The sequence below is a fragment of the Convolutriloba macropyga genome, chromosome 3 (genome assembly GCF_964194025.1).
Source record: "Convolutriloba macropyga chromosome 3, txConMacr16.3, whole genome shotgun sequence".
In the NCBI taxonomy this organism is placed as follows: domain Eukaryota; kingdom Metazoa; phylum Xenacoelomorpha; order Acoela; family Convolutidae; genus Convolutriloba; species Convolutriloba macropyga.
Window position 1 is genome coordinate 5,194,751 of NC_134470.1, and position 18,484 is coordinate 5,213,234.

The 18,484-nt window shown below is 33.8% G+C and overlaps 1 protein-coding gene across 2 annotated transcripts in view; it reads right to left on the reverse strand.

Moving 5' to 3' along the window:
* Positions 1–1,947: 1,947 nt before the first annotated feature.
* LOC142336798 (uncharacterized) overlaps positions 1,948–18,484 on the reverse strand; it is a 78,467-nt gene continuing 61,930 nt past the window's right edge. For both annotated transcript variants that reach the window (XM_075385724.1, XM_075385722.1), the window contains 4 exons: positions 15,683–15,778; positions 10,674–10,775; positions 3,775–3,883; positions 1,948–2,139 (listed from right to left, as the gene is read on the reverse strand). In XM_075385724.1, coding sequence (XP_075241839.1) covers positions 2,096–2,139; positions 3,775–3,883; positions 10,674–10,775; positions 15,683–15,778 — 351 coding nt within the window. In that variant the 3' untranslated portion in view covers positions 1,948–2,095. The remainder of the gene's footprint in view (positions 2,140–3,774; positions 3,884–10,673; positions 10,776–15,682; positions 15,779–18,484) is intronic.

Sequence of the window (18,484 nt, forward strand, 5' to 3'; positions counted from 1 at the left end):
AAATAAAACTTTATTAGGTAAATTTTTACTCGACATTGGTTTTGAGACTGCCCATAATCTTTTCAGATTAATTATAATCTTAATTTTAATTCAGATTCATTTTTCTTTTTTAATTTATTTTTGAAATCATCTCCTTCAATAAAGTTTTTGAATTTACGTCACAATATCTCTCCCACTATACCTAAATTGCTCATAAAAGATCTTTAGTAGAGTCAATGTGGCCCAATTTAATTCTCAAAATGTTTTTCAGGTAAGTTCTTACACTTCGTCCACGATAAAAACTCAGTCTGAAAATAGGTTTTATCGCGTTCGGTACGATGAAACCTTTTTTATTTCTGAAATGATATCAATTCATTTTTTATTCTTATTGAAATCCACATTTGATCAGTGGGGTTTGGTGCTGGAAACTTGATCAGCTGAGTAAGTTGTCCTAAACTTTTGACAAAAGAATTTTCTACAAAAAAAAATATTCAACAAAAAAAATAAAAACTTATTTTTAGCATTCTAAAACAATTATATTTGACACGGCCCAGTTGATTTTTTGGGTTTTATTTTTGTCTTCAGTTATGAGTGCATTTAATTGACATCGATTTTAAAGTTGAATTGATTAAATTGACGTATACTTTGGTCTTGATATCTGTCATTCCTCCGCCGAGTCAAAATGTTTTTGAAGCTTTTTTTAAATCTTTTGAATGAATTTCACTAAATTCTACAAGATTTTTAAATTTTAAAGTTTAAAAAAATTATAAAAATTATTTTTATAATTTCTCATTTACAAATTTTTAAGTAATTTCAATATTTTTTTCTTTATCAGGCCTATTATATTACAGAAAAACAACCATAAAGGAGGACATATCATTTTTGTTAAATGACTTTTCAGGGTCAACGTAAAAATTTGAATTTTTGTATCTCTTATGGTATCCCAATGATTTCTATATTTAGATTTTCTGCAGACGTTCAGAAAATTCGACGGCAGTTCACTTTTTGTTAAAAGTTATCTATCGATATCCATAATGAATGAAGTAAAAATTTAGATCACAAAAACTCATTTCTTTTCTGTTCTGTTTTTTTTTCTTTTCACGCGATATTTTCCATACCATGTTTTGAAAATCGGACAAAACAAATTTTGTGAAAAATTTGCAAGATATTGCAATTTCAGTTTTCACAGTTAAAAATGTTTATCTTGGGAGGGCACACAGGAAACTGTTCGTATCTTTTAAGAGGGCGTGTGCTAGATTTTACTTCAGAACCAATACAAATGTTTTCTTTATTATTTTAATATTTGATTTAAGCAAAAACTCTATTTGAATTGGTCTTGGTTTACTTTTGTGTTTTTTTGTGGTATTGTCATAGTGTTTTTTGAAACTAATTGAGGATAGACAGCTGCACTTCAGTAGGATCCCGACATAGTTGGACACAATTTTGCGAACAAGTTTGCGGGACGAACAAAATTTGTTATCCTAGAACTTTCATCTTATGGATCCTGGATGTCTTAGATGAAAAAAATATACAAAATTGGTAGCCTTGTAACTACAATAAAGGAAACTTCTAGCATAGCAACTTCATTGTAAAGGAAAGTAGGAAGACTTCGACTTCTTCGTAAATAAAAGTTCTAGGATGACGAAGATTGCATATTTAATGTTTGCAACCTGATATTGAAATCACAGAAGAGAAACCAGTATTAAACACGTCTAGCTTTTTTTCAGGAGATCTCTTCGTTACCTCAGGCTACAGAAAGTAATATTTTCAAGTAATATTATTCTCAGGGTTTCTTTATTTTTATTTTTAATTTTCATTTCATGAAATTTTCCGGAAACTTTCCGTAGACGCCATAATAGGAAATCGCAATTTTAATAAATTTTTTATTTATAAGATCAACCTGAGTTATCTCACAAAAAAAACCAATATGTTTATATTTTAATTGTATTGTTTCTTCAACAAAGCGTGAACAGTTGGTCAGTAACTTAGGAATGCAAAGAAAACAAATTATTATTCCTTAATTCTGCATTCGAAATCAGTTTCCTTGTACTGTAACTGGAGTTCATTGTATTACTGGACTTCTTGTTTGACGCTGAAATTGGTTCCCGGTTTCATGTTAAATCCGACGTTTTTGCCACTTGTATTCCAAATTCGTTTCAGCTGAAAAGCAAATAACGTGATTGCACGAAAAATAATTTAGCTTGGAAATCAAGCACTACATGGAGTTGTTATTTTTTTTAAATATAGGGAAAAGGAAAAGAAACTGGGCAAAACTGAATTTTCCCTCAAAGATTATCTACTAGAAAAGTCAATTCGTGTAATTGGACGACCAACGAGTGGAGCAAGATTCCAAATAATGTGTCTATTACACAAAATGAAATATTCCCTCAAATTGGACCGGTTTTCACTTTTAAATCGCCCCCTTGTTTAGCATCTTTTAGTAAATGGCAAGCAGCTGCTTTATGAGTTAAAAGATGTTAGGAACTAATTTTTTTTATCTTGAAAATTGAGAAATGAAATTGCTTAGTTCTGCAGTTATTTGAGCGGTATCCAGTTTGCCGTTAATGATACAAATTTCGATTAATAGTAGAAGTAATCTAAAACTATGAACAGCGGGCCTAAGATTAGTTAGCCTAAATCTTGAATAACAAACAAAATCAAGTAAATTTATCAAAATGTTGGTTTAATGTGAGCGGTGTACCCTAGCCCAGACCTAGACATATGAAAAGACCCAAATAGTTTAGTAGGCGGGGGGTTCGAGATTGAACAAAATTGAACAGTTGAGCTAAGGTCCAGCAAATGTATTTTCCTGGGCTGAGCAAAAGACTTTTCATAGGAGTTCATAAGGTCTTTTCATAGGTCGAGCAAAAGTTTTTTCATAAGACTGCTTTTTTGCAATTTTTTCGTTCATTGACTGCTCCAATTATTCGTTCGTTTACTGCAGCAACGGAGCGAGACTTAACAGCATTGCACCACTGCAGTTGAGAAACTGTCAACGTCCGATCAACAATTATCTCATACTTTCTCCTGGCTTCTCTAAGAGGACCAGTAAGAGCTATCGTTCCGCTCTAGTCCTGCTCGATCTAGCTTTCCCAAGTTTCTATCTGGCTCTATCCGCCCCTCTAGAAAGAATTCTTGAAACTTTTAAGACAAAACAATTTTCGCAGCTGGACTATTTTGCCGTATTATCTGATTGAATTAAACCAGGTAGTTTAACAGTAATGCCGTTCTCCCTTCCAAAATTATGATATATCATTTGTTAAAAATAATGCAGATTTTTGACAGATTAATGGTTCGTGAGCATTGCAAAAGATGAGGAAGCATACATGCTGAGTACTTTATAAGCTATAGTGAACAATAAAAATGCACGTAAAATTTTAAAGGTAAAATTCAGAATCATCAAAAGATTTTTGCTCGACCCATGATTTGACAATAGATTTGACCTGGTCATAAAGGATGCTCAAAGGGATATTTCCTTGACTTTTGCTCGACACCATTTACTTTTACTCCTCGATATTTTAAGTCTATTAAGTCTAGGAAAAGGTCTAGCGCCCAAATCTGGTTGAGAAAACTCCTACTTAAATTTTTGGGTCGAGCAAAAGTCCAGTGTGAATTTTGTAGGTCGGGCAAAAGTCCAGGTGATTAATAGTCATTTTCATAGATAACTCTCCTGGGTCCAGCATGGTCCGTTCACAACATTTTTTGTTCGAGCATGGTCTTTTCAATGGTTGGGGTCTACTCTTGGGTAATGTCACTATTCGGATCAGTGCTGTAATTAATTTGAAATGTGCTTACGTTTGACTGTCGCAATTCGCTTCAAGTTTTCACCTGTGCTCTTGTCGCGCAACCCCATATTCTGTAGCATTCCCATTACCCGTCGGCGCTGGAGACCATCAACTCTCTCCTGTAATTAATCTAACGTTAATGTATTGCGAAATAATGTTACCTGTTCTCGAAATTGGCTCCAAAAGGACCCCGGTTGAGATCCACGGAGAAATACTTTAAGATCCGAGAGGCAGTGAATTTGTTCAAAGCGATCGTCGTATCTTTTAGCAGTTCAGACTCAAATTGATTTTAAACTGCAGTATTATGAGAACTGCAGAATTAATTTGATAAGGTTACAATTGCTATAAGCGGCCAGATTCTTACAAGATAACCAACTCGTCTTGCCAGGGTAAGTCTCAAAAACACTTACTTAAAAGAGATAATTCACTTGCCTTAGACGTCAACTCTGGCACTGTATACTTATTTGGCTTTTTTTTGGCTCAAACTTTTGTAACTCAGTGTTTTCTAACGGGGTTTGTCTATTTGTAAGAATCTTGCAAGATAAACTTTTTCTTGCAAGATCTTACAAGATAAACTTTTGTTTGCAAGAATCTTGCAAAATCTTGCGAGATAAATTTTTTGCCTCGACTAGGAAATTCACACACCTTCTAATCGTGAATTATCCCACTTTAAAGTAGGGACGAAGTTTGCCGAATTTTTTCATTTCTGCTATTGTAGTCAAACTTTTTTTCACTTCGCTCACTGTTTAGCCTAATTTTAACGAAATGTGCCAATTTCATGCAGAGTTTACCAAATTGACCAAATATGGTAAACTTTTAGTGTTGGCGAGCGCTGAATCCTTAAATAAGCAACCCGAGTCACCCATCAAAACAACTTTTTTTCGATTTCACAGTTCAAATATGATTTATTTGTAAAAAAAACACTTGGCCATATATGATTCCTTTGTATTAAAACAAGGATCGTACAAAGACATCAATTATGGACAGTTTGAAATCAGATATGATCCATGCATCAAATCAGAGAAACCTCGACCCGAAACAACGAAAATTGTGTGGAGGTTGTTCGCTAAGCGTACACTAGCTCTGCATGTCATATTCATTTTTTCCATAAAACAATCAGTTTGAAGATATCTAATGCAAGAATTGACTCTGAAGATAAAAACAGATAAGATTGATTTTTAAGCTTAAGGGGCTACTGAATATGAAAGGTGTAATGCTCTGTCGAAAAGATCTGATGGCCAACAAAATATTATGAAAATAGCAGTAAAACAAATAATTTTTCTTCTTACCCGGCCAAGTGGAGAGAAACAAGCTAATGGCAAAAAGATCCATTGTATTGATCATTAGGACGCAGAGGTATACCCCAAAATTTCCGCCTTAGTAAAATTGGCTCGAAAATTAGATACATACAATGAACGAAATTAGGAGACATCCTTTGTATCTTACTTTTCGCAGAAGGGGTTACACCATTTTTGCGAAATAAAAGAACATTCGGTGCAAAAAGTAGGTAACAAATCTTGTAGCACGTTTCCGCTCAATTTAGATATCTATTATTCGCGCGGTTTTTGAGCTTGCAATAAGCACTTTAATCAAGATTTAATTAAAGCTTTCAAAGCTTTAAAGTGCTTTAAATACATGCAACCACAAAAACTGATTTTTTCCGAAAAATCCCTCGCACATCAAAGGCTTTGTATATCAATGTGGGACTGGACGATTTTAATAAGTAGTAATAAATAGTACAAATAAGTAGTAATTAGTAGTAATAAAGTACTATAAGTAGTAATAAAGTAGTAATAAAGTACTACTAGTAGTAATAAGTTAGGCTTAATTAAATAAGTAGTAATTAAGTTAGGCTTAATTGCGGATTATTTGCGCAATCGAGCTACATTGCGTGCGAAAAATCGATACATAAGTGGAGCGGATGCGTGATACAAGACGCTCAAAAAATAGGTTATAAAGTTTGTACTTGTATTTCGCGGCTAAGATTAGGACACTTTTGCGAACACGGGATACTATATTCCCTTCCATTTTGCCGGTTTCTGCTAAAGAAGCTATTTTCCGCAATATTTTTCCAATTTCAATGTATTAACATAGTAAAACCGAACACGAGATACACGCATCGGGCATATCTGCCAGCGACGATTTGGGTATACCTCTGCGTCGTAATGATTATAAATGCGATTGACCACTTTCAGAAAGTTCACTAAACAGTTGAAGTGATGATGACAATAGTTATAATAACCGCATGGGTCTAATATATATGGCCAACTTATCAGATCTTGAAAGATTATTGACACATGTGTTAAGACGATACGTCACCTCACAAGTTTTGCTGCCAAAAACTTATATTATAACTTAAATATTGAGCTTGTAAGTTCCTATAAGATAACTATTTAAACTTTCAGTCTTAAGATCTTACAATTTAATTAAAAGTCAACTTATTAGTTCCGATAAGTTAATCATTGTTCTGAACCCATTTGTGGGGAGAGGAACTATATACTCAAATGGGTGTTTTGTTCAGACAATTTTGGCCGATCGATATATTCATCGTAGAGAAATATGAGTGGCATCATTAAAAAGCTCGTCTGGCGTAGAATTCGATATTAAAAAATTTTTTGTATCCCATTTTTTTGAGGAGATATCGAGAATTGAAATTTTGTGTGAGCACGAGATATTTGGCACAGTTTTGTTCAATTTAATGTAATTTTTATTCAATTTAAGATTTCTTTCTATAAAAAAATAATTCAAAATTACATTTCACGCCGCAAAATGAATCAATGTTGTGTTCCTTATAGACGAAAGGAGATAAAAAGACTAGTTCCGGTCTCATAGGGAAGTTTAATATCAAAAAAAAATCGGATTCTAATTGAGAGCTCCTTTTTTTAGAAAGTTTATCATAATTTTTTTGTTTTTTAAGTCACCTAGAGACTAGTCATTTTTCATATCGAGGTTCCGTTAATGACAAACTTCATTTAAAATCAAATGAAGCCCAATGAACAAAAAATTCGCTTTCATGGAATCCCTCATGTTTTTTTGGATTCGACTCTTGAGTTTTCCTAACTTTAAATGAAATTTTGATTTTCTTTTTGAGGTTATACTACATTTTTGCTGTCCTATGGCGTAGACTCGTCGACTGAAAGTGCAATAGGTATTGTAATGAGCACTAAGTGAACCTATTTATTGCTTTAAGTGGACAGTTAATGGCTGTTAAGACATTGAAAATAAATTCGAAAAACATTAATCAGTCATATACTTGTTTTCATGAATTGTAAGTCAGTCTCAGTAATGACAGGATGTTTTTCCTTCTTCCGTATACCAAAATAATTCAGTCAGTGGTTTTATCTTCTAAAAATTGGTTATATGACTTCAATGCCATAAGATTTCAAAAAATTCAAAATTTTTTGAAATTTTTGTGTTATTGGTTCCTTTTGAAATCTTATCATAATCACATTATCCTAATATTAATGGCTCCCATTTGTTTAGAAAAGACGTTCAATGGATCATAGATAAAGTTTTGCCGAGAATAACTTATGGTTTAAATGGCTTCAACACTTTCTTCTCGCACTTTTCTACTCAATTTTTGGTTTTTGCATGTATTTGTTGTTGTTTTCATAGTCATAAGAATTATTGTGAAACACTGTGAATTATACAGAGTGAATTATATGTGTGAATTATTTTGTGAATTAATACTGAATACCTATGCATTAAAAACATCCTTGTTCTCCCATTGAGGCATAACTGAGCGTACTTATTGACATGCGTTGAAAGCTATTGAATGTAATGTCTGTTAATACTTTAAAAATAATTTTTCGAAAGTTTTTTTTATTATTAACCAATCTTAAACTTATTTTCATGAACTGTAAGTCAGTCTCAGTAATAAAAGGCCCCATTATTGTCTACTTCAACCAAAATTTATTTAGATAGCGGTTTTATCTTCTAACCATTGGTTTTATGACTTCGATGCATGAGTCTTCATAATTGGTTTTTTAATTTTGGATTTCTTTTTGCTAATTTTGTTTCTTTTGAAATAACTTTATCCTAATAATGATAGTTCCCATTGGATTAGCGAAGACGTTCAATGGATCATTGATACGGTTTTCAAAGAAAAGCTTATGGTTTAAGTTGCTTCGACAATTTCTTCTTGCACTTTTCTAGTGAATGTTTGGATTTTGCGTATATTTTTTTATCTTCATGGTCAATGACTTGTTGTAATGTCTTATTATTGATGAGTTATGATTGAAAAACATCTTTTTTGTCCTATCAACGCATAATTTTGCTTTTTTTGGCTTGCGCTGAAATGTATTCTATTTAATGGCGTTGATACTAAGTGTTTTCTAAATTTCGTGTTTGTAATGTATTTGTTCATATATGTTGATTTTTTAAAGTCACATTGCGAAAAATGAAGATTCTCATTGCTGTTAAGAAATTATTTAAAAATACAAAAAGTTTTGACCTAAAAGTTCATTTTCAATGGCTTCAACACTTTTGTTGCTCAATTTTTTTTGAATTTGCTGTTTTTGTCTGTTTTTTTTTATTCTTTAGGTAGCCGTAAAATGGTGGATGGTCTCATCAGCTTATAAATAAGGATTGAGTGAATGATGTTGCCCGAAGCAGTCAGTTTATAGCGAATAGTCTTAAAGTTCATGATAATATACATTTTAAAAGATTTTTCAATGTTTTCAGTTTTTTGTTGTTATTTTTGTAAACTTGTAACTTATTCTCATCATTGAGAGGTCCCATCCAGTTCCTTCTATTTAAAAAATTAATTTTTCTTATAATTTTATGTCGTAACTGTTGTTTTGTTGGACAATATGCGTATTCATGAAAGTTTTGTGAGTGGTATATTTGTGTTTCTTTTGTTTAGCACATTGGGGTAATAACATTTCCCAATGTTTTTCAAAGTTTGGCCCAAATGAACTTATTTATTCTTTCGGTATAATATTAGTTGAAGGAGTATAAATGAAAACTGAAAAAAATACAATTTCAATGGCTTCAAAAATTTCTTTTTTTTCGCAAAGTGTTTGTAACCTTATGAGTTTTTCTGCATCTTTAGTCCGTTCTCATAGCTTAGTCTAACCAAAGACAGGTCCCATTGGTTTCATAATGACTTTTTAATAAAGTTTTTCTGAATTATTTCGTTATAATCTAATGATTTTTGAGACTTTAGAAGTTTTTTGGTTTAAAAAATGTTGATTGATTTTTGAATTTCGCCTCAATATTTCTTCTCTTTGTCGACTTGTAGCCTAGTCCCATTAAGGAAAACTTACCATCTTTTTAGTTAGGAAAAGTAAATTTGTGAAATAAGGTTATATCTGATTGCATTTTGATATTATTACTAGGTGCATTAAGTCAAAAATGTAGATGAGCTCGGGTCAGAACATCATGTGCACATAAGTGAGTCTCCTCGTTTATCTTGTAAGTTCTTATAAATACCCATTCATCTGATAAATTGCTGCAAAATTGCTAACCGATAACAAACAATTTATAAAAGATACCGAATTAATCCTGGTAATAAATTTCTGGTAGTAAATTTAGAGTGTTTGATTGCAACTTGCACGCTCTAAAACATTTAGCCTGTAATGAAGAAAAATAACGGAAAACTAATGCAATACATCCATGTGCAACAAGAATCAGCAATTCGGAATGAAAGATTGTGAGCTAAATCTGCTAATTGAGGTGAAAAACAATTCAAAAAATAATTCTTAAATGACTGTCAAATCAAACGGGAAAAATTAAAAAGCACTTATATCTTTTCATCTGATGCAGGCAACACTTTCAATTAAGCTGACAAAAAAAAATGCTTTTTCAGAAATTAAGCTTTCCCTGAACAATGTTTATTAAAATTATAATTTCAAATTCACAATTTTTCTCGTACGCATTTTGGATTAAACAACGATAGTGCACCGCAGAATCGCACAAGTTAACAATTCAGCTTGAAAGTTCGTATAAGTAGTACCCCCACCTTTTAAGTTAGTACATGTTAACCAATCTTTGTAAAAAAAATTTTATGATCTTATAAAATATGCATCCCATTTCGCCTCGGTAAAGTTAATTGTCAATTCAAGTTGCCTTATCATAGAAAAGAGAAAAAAAACTTTGTTACTGAAATTAAACTTTGCTGCGCATATTCTTTCTGTTTACCCGGAGGTTGGTGGCAGAGCAAATCAGCGCTGAATCAGTCTAAAAACATTCTGTTTTTTTAGGATGACCAGTACTCTGTTCATGTCACAATTTACACTGGCTAGTCTGAATTTTGAGTAAAATTTACGTCATGAAAAATAATATGTTCAGCTTAACTCCCGCCAAAAACGTTTGCTTTATATGCGATTCGAACTTCCGCGTGGGTGCTTGTGACATCTAACTTGCGTAACGAGTCGTAACCACTGCGCTAAATGGTCTTTGCGATAATTGCCTACAAACTAGCTTAAGTATAAATAGTGAGTATACTACTATAGTAATTACCAGTTATAAGCTCCAAAGTATAAATTTATTCTGCTCAGACTTAATTTTGGGGTATGAGTAATTTGCAGACTATACAGGATAAGTTTAGCCTGGGCGAACTCTATGACCTCAATATAAACATAATGAAGAAATACTGCACATAAAGAAACCTAAATTATTCTGAAAATACAATGTTTCATTACTGAATTAAGTTTTTACTCTTGAAATGTGCTGGTTCAGCGCTGAAAAGCTCTGCGACTCAAGTCCGGGTAAGTATTCTATAGCAGAAAAAATTTAATGTTTTAATTTAATATTCTGATTAATCTGTATACAAACACTCGTGCCTTGAATGCATTGGTCATTTCACTTCTATCAACTCTTCAGGTTTTTTTGAATGAAGCATTTATGGAAAAAAATTTCTAATAATTTTTCTAGTTTTTTTCCCTTTGCCAACAAAACCATCATTACCTTGGGGAAAACTGTGTCTTTGTGTTCATTTTCACGAAGTTGGCGAGAACTGGGAATTGCCAGTCGCTTCTGAGGTGGTGGATTTGGGTTAATTGTTGAGTCCTAAAAACAGTTGCCAAACTAAAGAAGTGTTATTTTGTTTTAATATGTTCATCTATTTGTCGGTCATAACGCTGTTGTAGACACTGAAATACAAACTTTTTTGGTCAGAGTTCAATTGATGTGGCTAAAGAGATAAATGTTAATCAACAAAAACCATACAAAATGTACTGTTGATGCTTATTGTTAATATTCAATAGTACTATCATTTTTGTTCAAATTTCGGCGCAAACTTTTTTCCGCAAAGAGGTTATGGTACATGTTCTCAAAAATTATTTCCACATTATTCACTTTTATACGCCAGCTTGTGTTGTGTAAGTCGGCGGCAAATTGAATTGCTGAACTGAATGAGAACTGTTTTCATGGATCCCCCGCGCTTGAGGGGCATAAAACTTTTAAAACCGCCCATGTTCTTCTGCTTAAAATGATAATAGTGTATGACCCACGTAAAAACTGGTAATTTCTTGGCCGCTGATAGAATTTCTGATAAACCAGAAGTCATCGAGTCCTTTCACTAGCTGTAACCGAAAAAAACATGAGAAATGTGGCGTGCTTTTACCGAGTGAAACGAAACTCGCTGCAGCTTGCCAAGATATGCAAGACGTTGACAGTCTTGACAAAACATGGATTATCTCACCAAGATCTTGATAGGAAAAAAGCTCTTGGCACATCTTGATAAGATCTTGCCATGATCTTATCAAGATGTATGAAGAAAGTTTCTTGATTAAAGTTGCCAAGATCACGGTAAAACATGGCGATAAAATTTTCAATGAATTCGATATGCGTAATAAGTAATCAGAACGTAGTGATTGCTCTTTTCCTCAAAATTATACTTTTGAGTTGCTCTCTTCAAGACTTTTCGCATTTAAACAAACGTTTATGTCCAAGGATTTTCGAATCCGTTTCTGTTGGTTATATATCAAAAATACCTTTCAGACCCAATAACAACGGTTTTTAATTCATCTAAACCCAATTTTAATGTTGATTTCGGCAAAAAAAACATGGAAAAAGACTGTGATATGTTAAAGTCTGTAAGCAAGTGAGGGAAAAGTGGATCAAAGACGCTTTTCGATATAAAATGAACTCATAAATTTTTTCTAAAATACAATGAGCAAAGATAGGTCCCACGGCGAATCCAACTCAACGACAAAACTCTGAATAAGTTAACTCTGTAGAACTGCACAATTGCTGCTTTCAAATCAGTCATTATCATTTGTTATTTCTTAGAAAAATATTTCGAAATAGTTCTTCAAAACCTTATAATTATCAATGGTAGATGTATCTGATACTGAAAAGAACTACGCTTTATACCTAATTAAGTTCTATAAAACAAGAGTTGTCTTTCCTGGGCAAAAATTCTCGCTCTGAAAAATCTTTTCAATTTTAATGTTGAAAGTTTCGTTCTTTCTCCTTTTTTCGCTTTTTCAGTGCTTGTTTTGTTAAAAGCAACCGAATGGCGAGTTTTGATATGCTTGGAAAACCAGATTTAAAAGATTTTTAAAAAGATGCTTTGTACTTATTCTATAGAGTTAGATAGTAGAAGCATTAGGTACACTTCGTATTCAAAAATTGAGCATTTTTTTGCTGATGTCTCTCGAACTTTTTTTGATTCTCTGACAATCAGGACCAGTTCATTACCAGTAGTATATGTATCCGATGCTAAAAATAACTACAATTAGTGCCTATTTGTGTTCTGTAAATCATGAGTTGTCTTTCGTGGGTAAAAAATCCTTGCTCTCAAAATGGTTCTCATTTCAAAATGGAAAATTATTGATCTTCTCCGTTTTTCTCGCCTTTGGGTCCATGGTTCATTGATACCAATTGCATGGATTGAACTGATCCCCTAAACCCCAAGATTTGCTGATAAAATTGAATTCTTCTTTAAAAATGATTTCTGTTGTCTTCTGTTTTTAGTTTAGACGGTAGTACTGTAGGTACTGTAGTTGCTTAGTTATTGATCAGTTTACTTAGTTTACAGAGTCTACCTTCATTTTATTTGTTGTTGCAATATCTCATGTTATATTGTTGCAGTTTTTCTTACATGGGACCTTAGTGGGGGCCTTCTCGGTGGCGGTCCTGCATCAGGTGTGTACTATGTGCATACCGACCTAGCAACCACTCAAAAATTCCAATATACTGGAAAAAGCGGTGCATTTCCCGACATTCTTTATTATTCTGGCTATTTCTTGATAAATCTTGATAATTCTTGCTTAATCTGATGATTTCGTGCTAATTTATGTTTTTGGGTGATATTGCACTTTTAATACTTGCCATATCATGGTTAATCTTTCCTGAAAACCTTGCTGGGATCTTGTTTCTTGACACCAATGCAAAGATCTGGCAAGTTTGTACATGGCAAGGTCTTGGCACAATTTTCCATGGTTAAGTATGTTTCGTATCAAGGCTATCAAGTTTAATCTAACTGGGTTAAAAGAACATGACTACTAATGTGAACATAAATGAACATAAATCTCAGCGGCTGGAGAGACTTAGTTTCTTGAAACTAGTGTAATTGCGTCGGCTGCTGGGTGCAAGTCTCTTGCAATTAATATTTCTATTCTATTATATTTAGAGAACCAGATGGTACAAAACATCAAGTTCAACTCCAGTGTTTGATAATTAGAGTAATTTTTAATATATGTTTGTGATCATCCGGCGGGTTTGTACAGGTACATACAAAAAGAACGCTGCAGTCCTAATCCAATTAATAAGTGTTCATAAAGTATATCACATTTTCTAAGGTGAGCCGCTGATTTCCAACAAATTCTGATATAAAAACAATGCACGAAAATCTAATGAGGGCTGCTAAATCAAATCCCGAAAAAAGATTATCCTTGTGATCCATGAGCTGCTTCATGTAAGCTTTTACAATCTGATAGTTACAGCTCATTGAGCATTGATCCACTGATATTTCATAAAAAAATGCTAAAATAGTGGGCTGAGTTGGATTGTATTGAGGCTCTGTCTTTTTATTTTTTTGTAGGATCTTTTCACACAAATTTCAAGACTTTGATCTTTCAAAACGGCATAAACAGGTAAGGCCCAGCGGGCTTTAAATTTCGTTTAAAACCCTAAGGCATCTTTAGTAGTCGTCTAAGTGCTTAGAGTGCTGAAGCTGCTAAGCCGGCCTAAATTTTAGGTTAAAAAGTAATTATCCGGAGTCGTTGAGCCCAAAATGAAGCAATTTTTCATGTTTTTGTCATTGTTTGAGGTTTTTTTTGTTTGACTAGTCTTTAATGTACGTTTTTAAAGTTTATTAAGTTCTTTTGCAAGATTTAATTACATTTTATGACCATTTTAGGATCATTTTGTTCCGCCGATTTTATAGGTTCAAAAACTGATCATATTGACAATTTGCTACGTTTAAAAGATACAGACAATAACAAAAAATCTACAGGAATTCATGTAGTTTTTTTGGTGTGTCAAGAAGGGTAAAATAATATTAGAGTTAGGGGGTAATGGAGAAAATAACCCCAAACTTTTAATAATTTTACCCCCCTCGACATGTCAAAAATATTTAAGAGTCGGTAGTTGAATTATCTTCTCCCCCTCACTCTCGTCATATCATTTTTACCACTTGACAGACCCATAAGATCCAAGAGTGAGGCGTAAATATATATTTTACCCCGCATTCTTACATCATTATACCCACCTTGCAGCCCGTTGCAGCCCAAAAAGTGAAAGACTTTTGTGCTGCATTTTTATAACAATGTCCTCCCATTAGAGTCCCACACTTACAACATTTTAACCCCATTCGCAGCGCCACTCTTACTCAATTTTACCCCCTCTCTCATTAAGTTAACATCCACTCTCACATCTTTTTGACACCTTGGAAGCGATAATCTATCATTTTTTTTAGCACCCCATACACGAAGACTGACAGTCTTGAGCCAACAACCTCTGCATCCTCAGCCGGTTCTCCTTAGCCTCGAGAGCAAAAATTCTTGATCAACTCTTGACTGTCTATCTATCTGAATCATAGTTGTCAGAATTACCCCCTATCAACAATTTACTCTTCATCATTTTCTCTTATATCATTTTACCAGCCAAATTCCTACACAAATTCAAAACTTCTGAACAAATTGCCTCCTCGCTGTTAATCCGTTTTACCCAACCCCCTCTTGTAGCCCAATTCTTACATCATTTTACCCCCTCTGAATAAATTACCCTCTCACTCTTACAGCGTTTTGACCCCATCGGCTGCCCAATTCTTGCATCATTTTACCGCCTCTGAACATATTAATCCCTCACTCTTAAGCCATTTTCCCCCTCGGCAGCCTAATTCTCACTTAGTTTTGCCCCTATCGTAAGCCCAGTTCGTAGTTTGGTGGTAATTCCTCAAAAGTCTCCACATTGCAGCCCATTGCAACCCACTCTTACTTGACAGTTTTGGCCAGGGGGCTATTTTTTCATAATTCCTCCCATTCAGCCCAATTACAGCCCCTCCTACATTGCAATTTTGGTCAGGGGAAGGGGTAGTGCCTCAAAAGTCCTCCCAATGCAGCCACGCTCTTGCATTATTTGCCCCCATACTAAATTATCTCCTAACTCTTGCATCATTTTACCCCATATAGAAACTAACCCCTCAAACCCACCCCTCCACTCTTACAGCAAATGGGAGAACTTTAAGTTGCACATTGGACCCGGGATGGTTACTCGAAGAGGTGGATCACATTTATATGCAAAAAAGTCAAAATAATAAATATTGAATTGTGGGCAACTAATAAATAAAAATACTGGTGTTTTTCTGTTTGTGTTCCCAGTATGTTATGCACCGACCAGTTGCAAATTATTGTGCCTTAAAAAAGGATTGTGTAAAAAAGTGCTGCGTTAGCTAATGTGTGCAAATAATATGCCCACACTAGGCTGGGTCACATACAGCAAAGGTCCAAATAGCCAAAAGATCATACTTGAATGTCGTGTTTCCAATAGCTCAACAACATCTCATGTAGATCTGGCAGATTTGGGTTGAATGGTGTGAGTTCCAGTAAATCGTCAGGAAGGTTCTGAAATGACGTTACCATTTTAAAGTATCAGTTACGTAATTCTGATTGAAATCAATGGGATCTTATCATATAATTATATAATAGAGTCTTATAAGACTCTATTATATAATTATATACTAAGAGTGCATAGTTATAATGAAGAAATACTGCACATAAAGAAGATTAAAACATTCTAGATATGCAATGTTTCAGAACTGAAATCAATTTTTACACTTGAAATGTGCTCGTTCAGCGCTGAAAAGCTCTCAGACTCAAGTTCAGAATCTATTATATAATAATTATAAATATTTTATAATAGATTCTGAACTTGAGTCTGAGAGCTTTTCAGAACGAGCACATTTCAAGTGTAAAAATTGAATTCAGTTCTGAAACATTGCATAACCAGAATGTTTTAAGCTTCTTTATATGCAGTATTTCTTCATTATAACTATATTGAGGTCATAGAGTTCACCCAGGCTAAATTTATCGGGTATAGTCTGGTAGTAGCCGGTTTGTAGGCAGTTACCAGAAAGCCCATTTAGTGCCCAGCTACGCAAATTAAATGTCCCACGCGGAAGTTCGAATCGCATATAAAACAAACCTTGTTGGCGGGAGTTAAGCTGAACATATTATTTTTCATGACGTAATTTTTACTCAAAAATCAGACTGGCCAGTGTAAATTGTGACATGAACGGAGTAATGGCCGTCATAAAAAATAGAATGTCTATACTCTGATTCAGCGTTGATTTGCTCGGCCACCAACCTCCGGGAGTATAACGCAATTAGAGACCAGAACTGTGAGCGCTTGTACCAGAAATTGAGCTCGAATTGACAAGCTTACGAACTCTGTAATATAACTTATTAAGACCCATTTGTTATTTATTTAGACTTATTTAAACTTATTTTAGCTTATTTAAGCTTATTTAGACTTAATTGTTTTTCTGTTTCAAGATACAAAGGGAAAAAAGATTTGATTTCATGGTTAACTTGCACTGTTAAATTCATGGCTCAGCTTTTTGCTAAAAAACACTTCTTCATCAACTAGTCTTTTCTCAGAGTTAATATTCCTACTTTCATTTTTGTTATACCTAACCATTTTCAAATTTTTAATCAGCAAACAATACCAATTCTTGAGGAACTATTTAGGGAAAGAGGTTGTTAAGTTCTTTCCCGATCTTCTATATTTTGATGCTATCATCTTTATGGTTGGCTTTTTTTTCATTGTCATTATCTTGCAGGCAGTAATAATCTAGAAAGTTGAACTTGTATGCAGTCATTTTCTTGTGTCTGCTCAATTGGTGCTTCTTTTTTGTTCAAATTGATAAGAAGTGTTGTTAGGGCATTTGAAATCGCTTTTTGAACAAAATCTAATTGATTGCAAGTATTCTTGCTAGACCGAACTGCTCCTAAGCCTGGAAATTTTTTCAAAGAAATTTCACAAAAATATTTTTCTTTTAAATAGGATGCTGCTTCAGCACAAAACCAATAAGCAAAACAAATAAATCCCAGTCTGGTTCGGTAGCTTTTTTTTATCATTTTCCCATCAAGGTACATTTGTCTGACGAGCGTGTTATAATTATTCTTTTAATGTTTGCTTCCAACAAAAGGATCTCAAGTCTGGTATTTTTTTCTACGCCTACTGAAAACTTTGTTTTAAGTCTTCCTCGTTTAGATCAGAGAAAGAGTCTCCCGGAGGCGAGGACGGGGGTGTTTTGTAAATAGTGGAGCTCGCCGGTCTGTTAATCTTCACGATTTGGAGTGATTGATTTCGTGGTACGGTATGATTCAGTAATCGCATTGTTTTTCACACTAATCGACAATTTCGAGGAATTATTCTTCTTAATACTTTTAATGACGACTGCTGGCATCCAATTCAGCGAAACTGAATATTTTTAGCAAATTATCCCTGTAATTTTTTCAGATCTTTGTCTTTCTCTTGACGGGACCAAAATGCAAAAACAAATCAACAAGAAAGTATACTGTATGCATGGGTATTGTGGTTTCGTCAGTCCCACGAATAATCCTCCAAAACAATTAAAGTTCCATGTGTTCATCAACTAAACTAGCTTGTTTTTAAGTTCCGTGGTCGCCGTTGTTTTAAGCTTCAATGTTTTGTTAGGATGACGACTGCATCTTGCAAACTCTTAGTCACTGCATATGTTGTAATCCCAATTTATTTCTGTGGCGTGCATGTTGGGTGCATACAACATGCATAGAACATTAATATCGTGGGAAAACAGATCTATTTATCTTTCGCATGCAAAATATTCGTTCAAAAGCTGCCTAAGTTTTTTATAAGGCTTTCTAAGTCGGACTTTAGAAGTTCAAGATCGCTTTTAATTCACGGTTCTGTGATCAGAAGGGAATTGTCTCCACATATAATTCGTCATATGTAAGTCGATTTACATATCTAATTAGAAACCATATAATTTTCAATAAAAAAGTGCGCGCCATGCTTCTGTAATGTCATCCATTGATATGACACTTTTTAAAAGATTTACCTAAATTCATTGAGAACTTTAGCAGCGTTAATCCCAGCGCTAAAAAGTGTTGATAAGAAAATTACCAACTAGCTGTAAAAAGCAGCAATGAAGTCGCCACAGAAAAAGAATTAAAGCTGAAAATTGAAACCTAGAAAGCAGTCTGTATGGTGCGTCCAATATTTTTAATATCAAAAACTTTTTATAGCAAATAAAAAAGATGTTTATTGTAAAGATTGGGTCTTGG